Here is a 14515-nt window from a genome sequence, read left to right as displayed (position 1 = left end):
GGAAGATTTTTTTCTTTACTTATACATTTTTTTATGATTAACTCTTGTATGTAAATTCATACCATGTCTATATGGTAATTAAATATTTTAGATGTTATTATATAAACTTTAACTTAACAATTTATCATGTTGTTGCTCATAGAGTATCACAACATTATAATTAATATTCTAGAGCCATATTAATTTAAAATCTATCTATTATGTATAGTTTGTTGATGTTCTTGAAGTAGCACAATACTATAATTAATATTTTTGAAGAATATTACTCGCTCCTGAAGAGTATAAATTATAATTTTCAATATTTTAGAAGAATATTGACATATTACTCGTAAAAAAGTAATAATAAAATACAATGTGCTTCTGAAGTAGCATATGTTTCGAAAAACATATTATTTTAGTGCTAATCCCTGAAGGAAAACACATAACTTATGTCATGATTAACTATTATGAGATGTCTAATCATATTCTTCGAAACTAATTGTACTTTCTCTCACTTTATTTAATAGTTAATCAAATGACAAACATCACGAAACCCGAGTTTGCAGCACTTGATATATCTGACAAAAATTATCTATTATGGGTACTAGACGCTGATATCCATCTTGTCTCAAAAGGTTTGAGAGAGACAATAACAGAAGGAAACAAAGAATCCTTGCAGGATCGTACAAAAGCACTTATCTTCCTTTGTCATCATCTTCACGATGGGTTGAAAATTGAATATTTCACTAAAAAGGATCCACAGGTTCTTTGGAAGAAATTAACTGAGAGATTTGATCATTAGAGAACTATAGTCCTTCCCAAAACCCGCTATAAGTGGATGCATATTTGTTTGCAAGACTTTAAAATTGTTAGTGAGTACAACTCTGAATTGATCAGAATATGTTCAAAATTGATATTGTGTGGAGAGAAAAATCACTGATGAAGACATGTTGGAGAAAACTTTTTCCACCTTTTATGTCTCGAACATGCTCCTGCATCAGCAATATTATGAGCTTGGTTTCAAAAAGTACACATAACTTATATCTTGCTTACTTGTTGCTGACCAAAATAATGAACTACTGATGAAAAACATGGATTACGTCCAACTGGTTCTGTACCAATGCCTGAAGCAAATGCAATATCAAGATAAGGACGTGGACGTATACGTGGAATAAATCATGAATGAAATAATCAACAAAGTTATCAACAATAAGGCAACAATTTCAAAAGGTACAAAGTAAACGAAAGTAGCACACCTAAAAAGGTACACGAAGAAAGTCGTTTTAGATGTGGAATGAAAGGGCATTGGACTCGTACCTGCCGTATGGCAAAACACCTTGTGGATCTCTATCAAAATTCAATCAAGGGAAAAAGAAAAGTGGAGACAAATTTTGTTGACTATGATGGTCCAATTGATGTGACCTATTTAAATGTCTCCGATTTCTTTGCTGATCCAAATGTGAATATTGACAATTTGATTGGGGGTGGTGTGATGAAAGATATAGATTAGTTTTTTTTTCATGCTAGTATTTCTCTTTATTTTAGAAATTTAGTTTGAAATATGTTTTTACTTTTCGCAAAAAAATTTAAACTTTATTATGCATCGTTAATTTCACAAGCACTCATTATGTTATCATTTTGAATTTAAATTCAAATTTTTTTTTTTTAAAAATATATCTATTTTGTTATATTGGTAGATTCATGATAGATTGTCAAGACACATGCTTGATTGATAGTGCAACTACACATACTATTTTTCTAGACAAAAAATATTTCTTGGACTTAACATTGGAAGAAAATAATGTCGATACAATATCAGGTACATCGAATATCATTGAAGGATCCGGAAGAGCTTGTATTATTTTACCAAATAATACAAATTATATATTGACGACACACTTTATTCTAGCAAATTTAGAAGAAATTTGCTTAATTTTAAAGATATCTGCTGCAATGGATATCATATTGAGATGATGCAAAAAAATAATACCGAATATCTTTGCATAATTTCTTTCGTATCTGATCAGAAGCAGATAAAAGAAAAATTTTATACACTCCCATCTGACGTGTATTTTACATTTATAAAAATGGATGAATCAAATAATGCCACGAACCAGAAGTTTTGTTGACCCAAAATGCTTTATTCTTTGGCATGATCGACTTGGACATCTACGAGCTATAATGATGCATCGAATAATAAACAATTCACATGGATATCCTTCAAAGAACCAGAATATTCTTTTACCTAATGATTATCCATGTGTAGCTTGTTCGCAAAGCAAGTTAGTCATTAGACCTTCAATTATAAAAGTCAATATTGAATCTCTAACTTTCTTAGAAAAAATTCATAGAGAAATATATGGGCCAATACATCCACCATGTGAATCATTTCGTTATTTTATGGTATTAATTGATTCTTCTATAGATGGTCACATGTTTGCCTACTTTTCACTAGAAATGTAGCCCTTGCTAGACTACTTGCTAAAATTATAAAATTACGAACACAATTTCTCGATTACTCAATTAAAACTATTCGCCTTAACAATGCTGCTGAATTTAGATCACAAGCATTCAATTATTGTATGTCAATCGAGATTGTAATTGAATATTCAATTACGCATGTCCATACACAAAATGGTTTGACAGAGTCATTTACTATACGTCTACAACTTATTGCTAGATCATTACTTATGAAAGCAAAACTCCTAACTTTTGTTTGGGGTCATGCCATATTACATGCTGCATCATTGGTTCGTATTAGACCAACTGCCTATTATCAATATCCACCTTTGCAACTGACATTTGGTTATGAACATGATATTTCTCACTTACGGGTCTTTGGTTGTGCTGTCCAAGTCCTTATTTCACCCCATAACGTACTAAAATGGGTCCCCAACGAGGACTTGGAATTATGTGGGTTTTGATTCACAATCAATTATTAGGTATCTTGAGCCTTTAACGGGTGACTTATTTATTGTACGTTTTGCAGATTGTCATTTTGATGAAATGACTTTCCCAACTTTGAGAGGGGAAAAACTACATCCTGAAAAATAAAGTAAAATTACTTGGAATGAAGCAACTCTATCTCATTTTGATCCCGAGCAATCAATGTGAGCAAGAGATTGAAAAAAATCATTCATTTGCAAAGAGTTGCAAATCAATTATATGATATATTTGTTGACACAAGAAAAGTGATAAAGTCATATGTTCTAGCAGAAAATATTACAGCAAAAATTGATGTCTCTGTATGACAATCTGTTGTAGCAAATGAATCTCAAATATGCCAGAAGCGTGGTCGATCAATTGGTTCAAAAGACTCTATACCTCGAAAAAGAAAGGTACATGGAAGAAGTCACATTAGAAAATATTGATCAATCAGATATTGAAAATACATTTCTTGAAGAACCACAAGTGTCTGAAAATAATGATATTTCAATAAATTATATATTATCTCATAAATTATGGGAACGAAATAATGTTGTTATAGACAACATTTTCGTCTTTAATGTGGCTCTTGATTTCATGTAAAATGGGGATCCTGAACCACTGTCGGTTAAAGATCATCAAAATAAAAATGATTGGCCAAAATGGAAAGAAGTTATACATGCAGAATTGAATTCTTTGGAGAAACAAAAAATGTTTGGACCTGTAGTTCGAATACCTGAAAATGTAATCTATGTTGGATACAAATGCATTTTTGTACAAAAGATGAATGAAAATAATGAAATTACAAGATACAAAATCCTACTAGTAGCTCAAGGTTTATCAGAAAAACCAGGAATTGATTACGAAGAAACATATTTTCCCGTAATGGACACTATCACTTTTAAATTTTTAATTAGTTTGACTGTATCACAAAAGCTTGATACGCGTCTTATAGATATAGTAACTGCATATTTGTATGGTTGACTTGATAGTGACACACACACACATATGTAAATATATGAATGTCTCTAAAGGATTTAAGGTGCCTGGAACAAAGCGATACATGTCCAAGAACCATGTTCTCAATTAGATTGCAAAGATCATTATATGGATTAAAACAATCGGAACACATGTGGTATAATCACCTTAACAATATTTGTTTAATGAGGGTTATAAAAATGACGATATTTGCCCATGTATTTTCATAAAGAAAACAAATAGTGGATTTATAATTGTGGCAGTTTATGTTTATGATTTAAATTTAATTGGAACTCTTGAAGAGCTCAACAAAACTGCTGATTATTTAAAAAATGAATTTGAGATGAAGGATTTGGGAAAAATCAAATTTTGTCTTGGATTGTAGATTGAAAATTTCATAGATGGATTATTTGTTCACCAATCTATGTATACAAAAAAAGTTTTAAAATGTTTTTACAGGGATATGCGCATCCATTGGCATCACCTATAGTTGTTTGATCACTTCATGTGAAAAATGATCAATTTCGTCCACTTGAAGAAGGCGAAAAGGTTCTTGGTCATGAAGTACCATATCTTAGTGCAATTGGAGTATTAACTTATCTTGCAAATTGCATTTGACTCGATATAGCTTTTTTTGTAAATCTCATTGCAAGATATAGCTCTACACCAACTCAAAGACATTGGAATGGTGTTAAACATATTTTTCGTTACTTAAAGGGTACCATTGATTTGTGATTATTTTATTCTCAAAAGTCGGGATCTACTTTAGTGGGATATGCATATGTAGGTTATCTATATGACTCACATAAAACTAAGTCGCAAAAAGATTATGTATTTACACGTGGAGGAACGGTTATATCATGGAGATCTGTGAAACAATCATTGATAGCTACATCCTCAAATCATTTTGAAATTATTGCAATCCATGAAGCAAGTCGAGAATGTGTGTGGCTGAGAAATATGACCCATTATATCCAATTATTATGCGGATTAACTTCAACAAAGGATAGTCCAACAATATTGTATAAAGACAATGCAGCTTGTATTACACAACTTAGAGGAGGTTAAATCAAATGTGACAGAACGAAGTATATTTCTCCAAAACTCTTTCATACATATAAGTTTCAAAAGAATGGCGACATCGATATCTAACAAATTCGTTCAAGTGATAGTGTGGTCGATTTATTCACAAAAGCACTGTCAACATTTATATTCAAGAAATTAGTTCATGAGATTGGAATGCGTCGTCTCAAATATTTTCAGTGATCAACATCAAGGGGAGTAGCTGTACTCTTTTTCCTTCTATCAGGTTTTGTACCACTGGGATTTCCTAGCATGGTTTTAATGAGACATCATTTATTTTTAGAACTCCAAAATAAGTGTACTCTTTTTCCTTCGTTTTGATTTTTTTCTATTGAATTTTTATCAAACAAGGTTTTAATGAGGCAGATATTTTGTAATGTATCATTCAAGGGAGAGTATTGTAAAAAAAAAGTTTATTAAGGTTTAGGGGTGAATGACAATTACACCCTTAGAAATAATTACTGTTGTATCCTGATTCTGTCCTATAAATACAGGGCTGTGGTTCTTAATAAAACACACACACAAGTCTATTGATTTCTCTTTGTTCTCTTCTTTTTTCTTCACTTTTATAACATGATAAGAAATGATGAAATTTATATAATTGGAATATTGTGGATCGTATAAAATGTATAATTAAAATTAATTGTTGATTTTGACTTAAATATTAATTAATGTTTGTAATTGAACTAAACGTGAACTCAATGTTATTGAGTTCTTATTTTTAATTTTAATGAATTTTAATTATTATTGGTAAATTTTATTTGAGAAAATTTAGTCTCGAATCACTACCTTTCACATGGTGTCCTTATGCGTCCTCAACCTTTAAAAGTGTGAAGTTTCGAGTTCTTGTCCTATTTAAATATGCGAATTTGGGATTTTCGTGTCACAAAAAATTCAACTTTGACATCAAAATCACATCCAGCTTTTAGATGAATTTTAAAAAAATGTTAAGTGATTAATGATTTTATCCGCTAATTTTGAATCACATGAAAGAAGAAGTAAGCATTTAGCATTGTTATGCTTTTATCAGTTGAAATTTTTTAAAATTTCAATTTGAGGGGTGGCTTATATATGGGTGGACATAATACTTTGACCTTTCGAGCTATTGAAGAAGAGGTAATAATTTTTCTAACATAAGATTCGAATAGTTTATCATCAAAATTAATAATTAATTACATTTTAAAAATAAGAACTTCACGTAATCTAAGCTGATATCATCCGAGAGCATATTTAAAAGACTCTTTATTTTCAAATGACCCCTTGATCATAATACAAAACATCTTTAAATTTAAAGGAAAAAAATTTCATTTTTTGCTTTTCATATATTTTTATATTTTTCAAATATTTTTCATTATTTTATTAAATTTTTTTGTATGGTAGTATCTGAAATATTTAATGCAATCATGATAAAATAAAAATAAAGAATGAGTGGACAAATTTATAGACCAAAATAACTTGATCACCAAATATTGTCAATGCCAAACCTAGCACGTGTTAGTCCTTTTCAATAGCTGACACGTTATTTGTAATGATTTGTAGTTCAATCCATTCAAAAATTTGTATCAAATCAGCCGAAAACAAGACTAAGGGCCAATTCGATAGGATTTCGCTTTTACTTTTACTTATTGAAGAAGAACCTTCTCAGAGGAGTACCTTAAATACTGTTTGGAAACTAATTTCCAAAAGAATTTCATCTTTTGGAAGACACGTTAAGTCAGTTTTCTCTAAAAATCACTTCTACAAAATTAAGTAAATGAATTTCGAAATAATTTTTGACTTCTCAAAAGTTATGCCAAATGAATTCTAACAATCTTAAAATAATCTAATTTACTCTTATCAGTAAGAGTTTATCAATTCGACCCTCTTGATTCATTCCATTAAAAAAGAATGAATTATTGCAACATGCAAGCAGGTGGCAATATGGATCGTGGAAAATTCTAAATTTTATTTGACTTTGTAGACAATACGAATGCTGCCACCTTTTGAGACTAAAATTTGGATTAAAATATTATAATTTTTTGGATTAATGATTTAAATGTTGATAAAAAAGGTGCCCGTATTGTTATGTTTTGTTTAAAATATATGCTCATTTGAAAATGCACTTGTTGAGTGGCTTTGAAAGTCCCGTCTTGAATTGAAAATTATCTTTTTCAAAGTTTAAATGGTTGGAGAGAAATAAATTATTCAGTGCATGTTTGATTTGGATTAAAATCTAACTTTTATTTGACTTTGTAGACAATACGAATCCTGCCACCTTTTGAGACTAAAATCTGGATTAAAATATTATCGGTTTTTGGACTAATGATTTGAATGTTGATAAAAAAGGTGCCCGTATTGTTATGTTTTGTTTAAAATATATGCTCATTTGAAAATGCACTTGTTGAGTGGCTTTGAAAGTCCCGTCTTGAATTGAAAATTATCTTTTTCAAAGTTTAAATGGTTGGAGAGAAATAAATTATTCAGTGCATGTTTAATTTGGATTAAAATCTAAATTTTATTTGACTTTGTCGACAATACGAATCCTGCCACATTTTGAGACTAAAATCTGGATTAAAATATTATCGGTTTTTGGACTAATGATTTGGCTGCTAATAGAAAAAGTGTTTGTATTTTTATTTTTTTAAAAAAATATATCCCCATTTGAAAATGCACTTGTTGAGTGGCCTTGAAAGTCTTGTCTTGTATTTAAAATCATCTTTTTCAAAGTTTAAATGGTTGGAGAGAAATAATTTATTCAGTGCATGTTTTGTTTGGACTAAAATCTAAGCGTGTGTTTAGTCCACATTTTTGTCAAATTTTTCGGCCAAAACTCATTTTTCTACAGTATTTGACAAGTGACTGTTCTACAAACGCAAGACAGTGTCAAAAATGGACAGAGACAATACTATCCATTGATATTTGAAGACTAATTTGCCCTCAATGAAAGAATAAAATTCAAAGTGAAGGACAGGCAATGAAAAAAATAAAATTTTGATTGAAGGACAAAAATAAAAAGACGCAAATGCTTAATTTCAAACAAAAGCTTGAAACGATTTCGGTCTCAGCTTTTGTCAAGGTGGCTGTCTCATTTTTTAACACGGGCCCACAATTGTTGACAAAAGATTGGAAAAATGAGGCCAAATAGGCTTTAAATTTTATTTGACTTTGTGGACAAAACGGATCCTGCCACATTTTGAGACTAAAATCTATATTAAAATATTTGGACTAATGATTTGACTGTTGATAGAAAAAGGTGCTTGTGTTTTTATTTTTTTGTTTAAAATATAGGGAAAATTGCGGCAACGGTTCCAAACTTTTGAATTTTTTGTAAATTTTATCATAACAATTACTTTGTGCCACCAATAGTCTCAAACCTTTCACAAATTCGCAGCAGAGGTCCAAATGAATGGAAATCATCCAATTTGACCATTAGCTGACAAATAAAATTGAACTCTAACAAATTTTGATGAATTTAAAAGGGTAACTTTCCATCTTATACTTAAAATAAGTTAAAAAATTAAATCAAAAAAATCAAGAAATGAAAACACATACATTCACCATCTTCCCCATCCCCCATCCCTAATTGAAACCAGAAAACCACACTGCCACCATCCAACACCACGACTCTCCTTAGCCACCAGCTACCACTAACCCACACCACCAAACTAGCAGCATCAACCAATTTCTGAGGAGGAGCAAGGATTGGGCTTCGGCAGTACTGCATAGCTGATTTCGATGGCTTCCTCTGCTAATGGCTCGAATGGGACAATTAGGCCGCCCATAAATAGAAACCTAGAGGAGATGGTAAAAAGGTCGAGCTGGTTGCCTGATAGCTGGACAATAGAATTGCTTGATAGCTGGACGATACATTTGAGGGTCCGTTCTCTAGAGGCACCGCTGGAACCTTTGATTGGATATTTCTGACTCTCTAATTCACACACACAGAGAGAAAATGGTATAAAAAAAGGTTGAACCCTAACTTTGAGGGTCCCCATCGCCCTGCCCCTAGAGCATCATGAAAGAGGCAAATTTCGGGATGTGTCCTAGTAGGTCAGGGAATAAGAGTTTGCTCCTACACTGATGCCCACAAAGAGTCCAATTTCATATCTTAGGAATCGAACTCTTACACTACGGTTGCCAGCAAGGCTGAGATTACCTCACTCCTATCATTTGCACCATTGGGATATGCCCCGGGGGAGAGAAAATGGTCTAAATTTTAACCAAATCTAGCCAAAATTACTGTCGTTTTACTCAAATTTTTGATTGCCATTTTGCTCAAAATTACCGTTGTTTTACTGTAGCTATGCATTGACAATGGTGTCCACCATTACTATGGCAACAGTGTGGATTGGTGGTGGCTGAGGTGCTGAAAGTCAATGGTGGTTGTTTTTTTTCCTTTTCCTTTTCATTTTTTTTTGTTTTAGTTAAATTATTTTAATTGTTTTATATGATGAAATAACAAATTACCCTTTTACCCTTTTAAATAGGTCAAAATTGACCAAAGTTCAATTTTATTTGTCAACTAATGATCAAATTGGACGATTTTCATCCATTTGGACCTCTGCTGCGAATTTATGAAAGGTTAGGGACTGTTGGTGGCACTAAGTGAATGTTAGGATAAAGGCTGCAAAAAATTCAAAGGTTTGGGACCACTGTTGCAATTTTCCCTAAAATATATCCCCATTTAAAAATACACTTGTTGAGTGGCCTTGAAAGTCTTGTATTGAAAATTATCATTTTCAAAGTTTAAATAGTTGGAGAGAAATAATTTATTTAGTACATGTTTGTTTTCGATTAAAATTCTATTTTAATCTAAATCAAAGTCAAATAATCAATATTAATCACATCTTTTATGGGTTCCATAAACTTTTCAACCACACATTTCAAAAATTTCTATCACAATTTGCTAAAAAAATATAATTTTAAACCAGACCAAACATCCTCTTAAATTTTACGTTCAACACACTTTCATATAGTCCACGTAGTATGTACATAACAATGATTAGAATTGTATAATATAGAAAGGAAGATAGGAAGAGAAATAAGAGCAAATAGCTTTTCAAGAAATTGTTTGTATTTTGTGTGAAAACAAAACACTTCCAAGTGTTAATAAACAAGGGTGCTTATAAACATTGGTAAATGATCGGTAGAAAAGTGAGTGGTAATTTTGAGTCTTATAAAATGTGTGAATAAAAAGTGATTTGATCAAAGTGTCTTTTACAAAGGAGTTGCACAAACAACTAAAAATAATGAGTCAAACATAGACTTAATCTAATCAAATTTAAAGCAAAAGCTATAGTAGTCATTTTATGCGACATCTTGTTATTTTGAGGCATTAATTTGCTGTAATTCTGTCTTCTCAAATAACAAGTTAATGCATCAAATAACAAGCTATCACATATGATGATTGCTGCAATCATTAACTATGAATAACATCATTCGTAAAAAAAAATCTGATTATTTGTATATAATTAATAGCCACAATATTCCTCCAATATCCCATTTTCCCTACAATGGAAATCCCATTTTCCTTTTCCCTCACTGCATTTTCCTTCCTGTTCTTGCTATTCAACAACAGCAAAAGATTCATAATTCCTTCAAAATTTCCTCCAGGTCCATGGAAAATCCCTCTTATTGGAAACTTGCACCAACTGATAGGTTCACTACCCCATCATTCTCTCAACAAATTAGCACAAAAATATGGTCCTATAATGCACCTACAAATTAGTGAACTTTCAACGGTTGTAATATCATCTCCTCAAGTAGCCCAAGAAATTTTACAAACAAATGGCCTTGCTGATATCATTCAATAGCATATTTAAAAGACTCTTTATTTTCAAATTGCGCCTTGAAAGGAAAAATATTTTGTACTCATTTATCGCTCTTCATATATTTTAATTTTTCAAAATTTTTTCATTAATTTTCCTTATTTTATTAAATTTTTGGTATAGTAGTATCTGGAATATTTAATGCAATCATGATAAAATAAAAATAAAGAATGAATGAACGAACACATTTATAGACCAAACTAAATTGATCACCAAATATTGTCAATGACAAACCTAACATGCGTTGATCCTTCTCAATAGTTGACACGCTATTTGTAATGATTTGTAGTTCAATCCATTCGAAAACTTGTATCAAACCAAGTAACCAATGAAAACAAGACTAAGGTCCAATTCGGTCGGATTTCACATCTACTTTTACTTCCGAACCTCCTCAAGGGAGTACATTAAATAGTATTTGGAAACTAATTTCTAAAAGAACTTCCTCTTTTGGAAGACACATTAAGTCAGTTTTACCTAAAAATCACTTCTACAAAATTAAGTAAATGGATCCTAAAATAGTTTTTTGATTTCTCAAAAGTTATGTCAAATGAATCCTAATAATCTTATAATAATCTAATTTACACGTATCAGTAAGAGTATATCAATTCAACCCTCGTGATTCACTCAATAAAAAAAGAATGAATTATTGCAACATGCAAGCAGTTAGCTATATGGATCGTGGAAAAATATAAATTTTATTTGACTTTGTAGATAATACGAATCTAGCCACCTTTTGAGACTAAAATCTGGATTAAAATATTTTATTTTCATTTTTATTTTTAAAATATAAATTTTATTTGACTTGTAGATAATACGAATCTAGCCACCTTTTGAGACTAAAATCTGGATTAAAATATTTTATTTTCATTTTTATTTTTAAAATATATCCCCATTTGAAAATGCACTCGTTGAGTGGCCCTTGAAAATTAAATCTCGTCTTGTATTGAACGCTTTCAATTATAGATGGTGCAGTATGTACATAGCAATTATTAGAACTGTATAAGAAGATAGAACGTATAGTATGTAATTAACAATTATTAGAACTGTATAAGAAGATAGAAAGGAAGATAGGAAGAGAGATAAGAGCGAATAGAGGAAGAACTTTTCGAGAAATTGTTTGTATTTTGTGCGAAAACAAAACATGACCACACTTCGAAGTGTTAACAAAAGGGAGCTTATAAACATTAGCAAATGACTGGTTGAAAAGTGAGTAGTATTTGTGAGTGCATTCTTAAATAATGTATTCATGAAAAATGTGTGATTAAAAAATAAGAAAGAAATTTCAAATTTGTATGTAATGTTATTTTATTGAAAATGTGTGACACTGTTTAAGAATGCATTTTTTTTTTCCAAAAAATGGGGCTTAAGCAAGGACTAAGCATTTTTTACCAAGGTGTTTATAAACATCTAAAAGTAATGAGTCAAACATAGACTTAATCTAATTTAATTTATAGCAAAAACTACCGTGGTCACGTTATGTGAACATCCTGTTATTTTGAAGCATTAATTTTCTGTAATTCTATTGTCTCAAACAACAAGCTAATGCATCAAATAATAAACTGCCACATAAGATGACTGTTTTAGTAATTGACTACGAATAACATTATTCCTAAAAAAAAAAAAAAATCTGACTCTTTGTATATAATTAATAGCCACAATATGCCTCCAATATCCCATCTTCCCTCCAATGGAAATCCCATCTTCCTTTTCCCTCACTGCATTTTCCTTCATAATTTCCTTCCTGTTCTTGCTATTCAACAACAGCAAAAGATTCATAATTCCTTCAAAATTTCCTCCAGGTCCATGGAAAATCCCTCTTATTGGAAACTTGCACCAACTGATAGGTTCACTACCCCATCATTCTCTCAACAAATTAGCACAAAAATATGGTCCTATAATGCACCTACAAATTGGTGAACTTTCAACGGTTGTAATATCATCTCCTCAAATAGCCCAAGAAGTTTTACAAACGAATGGCCTTGCATTTTCAGACAGACCAGATTTGATGGTCAACAAGATCATATTTTACAACTTTTCGGCCGTTGGAGGTTCACACTACGGCGAAAGCTGGAGGCAGATGAGAAAACTATGCATTTTGGAACTTTTAAGTCCAAAGAAAGTTCAGTCATATTACAGTATAATGGACGAAGAAATTTCTCGACTCATCTTGTCGATTCAATCCAGTTTAGGACAGCCTATAAATCTGACTGAAATGGTTTTATCAGCTCAAAGTTCCATTGTGTGTAGAGCTGCTGTTGGGAGAAGATGCAAAGATCAAGAAAAACTAATATTGCTTATAAGAGAATCAGCATCATATGCAGGAGTTTTTAATTTTGCTGATATATTTCCTTCAATGAAATTAATTCATTTCTTATTTGGATTGGATAAAAAATTAATTAAAATGCATAAAAAAATTGATCATATTCTTGAGGGAATAATCCAAGAGCATGAAGCAGACAGAATAAGAACAAGGGTGGATGAGCCACTGGAGGAAGATTTGCTGGATGTTTTTTTGAGGCTCAAGGAGAGCAATGATTTTCAGATATCTATCAACAGGGACAACATCAAAGCAAATATCTTTGTGAGTAAATCTGCCATATGATTCCTATATTTTTTTGTTTGCGTTTTTACTTGTTCCTTTATCTCTATTATATTTTCTTGAACTCGATTAGATTTTTTTATTGGCTATATTGTCTTCAAAACCCGTCATTTGAAAATAGATTTATTTATTTATTTTTTTCAAACAATTTGGTATGTGCATAGTTTTCATAAATGGGTGGTAGGGTGACTTGAATATAGCCTACTCACGTTAGGTTGAAGCATATACCTTTCTAAATTTCATGTCAAGTGCTAATCCAGAAGCTTATGTTTTAAAATAGTGAACACATTTATATAGTTAAATTTAAGTCTTCAACATGCTCGAACTCCAAATTCCCTCACTATAATGTTTTTTTGACATCCAAATTGATGACTGAGCAGGAAATGTTTATAGCTGGAATTGAAACTTCAACAACACTAGTCGAATGGGCCATGTCAGAACTAATGAAGAACCCTAAAACAATGGAGAAGGCACAAGCTGAAGTGAGACAGGCCTTCAAGGGAAAGACAAAAATACAAGAAAATGACATCCAGACACTGAAATACCTTAAAATGGTCGTCAAAGAAACATTAAGATTACACCCTCCTGGTCCTCTGCTGAAACCTAGAAAATGTAGAGAACAATGTCAGATTGGTTCGTATCAAATACCCATAAATACATTCGTCATAACAAATTGCTGGGCAATAGGGAGGGATCCAAATTATTGGGAGAATCCTGAGAGTTTTGAACCGGAAAGATTCATCAAAAGTAGCATTAATTTTACGGGAAATCATTTCGAGTTAATACCATTTGGCGCAGGGAGAAGAATGTGTCCGGGTATTTCCTTTGGCATAGCCAGCGTCGAGCTTGCTTTAGCTCGACTTCTCTACCACTTTGACTGGAAAATTCCTGGAGGGATTAGTCCTCAAGAATTGGACATGACTGAGGTTTTTGGTGCAGCCGTTGGAAGAATTCTTTTTTTAACCCCCCCCCCCCCCACCCAACAACAAAACACCAAACTACCATACATCTTTTTATCATATTTAATCAGATTAGTAATGCACAGAATTGAAGTCAATGATTATCTTTTATGATATTTTCCTAATTGTCTGAGATAATTAATAAGTTCCTCACTAGTCAATTTTAATATTAATATAAATAAATT

General features: G+C 31.5%; 1 protein-coding gene across 1 annotated transcript; it reads left to right on the top strand.

Moving 5' to 3' along the window:
- Window positions 1-12431: 12431 nt before the first annotated feature.
- On the top strand, window positions 12432-14444 carry LOC111379253 (premnaspirodiene oxygenase-like). Its single transcript, XM_023002603.1, has 2 exons — window positions 12432-13353; window positions 13752-14444. The coding sequence occupies exons 1-2, from the start codon at window positions 12460-12462 to the stop codon at window positions 14442-14444; spliced, it is 1587 nt and encodes a 528-aa protein (XP_022858371.1). The 5' UTR covers window positions 12432-12459.
- Window positions 14445-14515: the final 71 nt, after the last annotated feature.

This window comes from Olea europaea, unplaced genomic scaffold, assembly GCF_002742605.1.
Source record: "Olea europaea var. sylvestris unplaced genomic scaffold, O_europaea_v1 scaffold1959, whole genome shotgun sequence".
Taxonomy (NCBI): domain Eukaryota; kingdom Viridiplantae; phylum Streptophyta; class Magnoliopsida; order Lamiales; family Oleaceae; genus Olea; species Olea europaea.
This window is presented reverse-complemented; position numbering and strand designations above follow the sequence as displayed.

Excerpts from the sequence above, each read along its gene's own strand:
- LOC111379253 (XM_023002603.1), top strand. The coding sequence starts at position 12,460 with ATGGAAATCCCATCTTCCTTTTCCCTCACTGCATTTTCCTTCATAATT. Across the intron at positions 13,354-13,751 it reads ACATCAAAGCAAATATCTTT|GAAATGTTTATAGCTGGAAT; the intron begins GTGAGTAAATCT and ends ATGACTGAGCAG.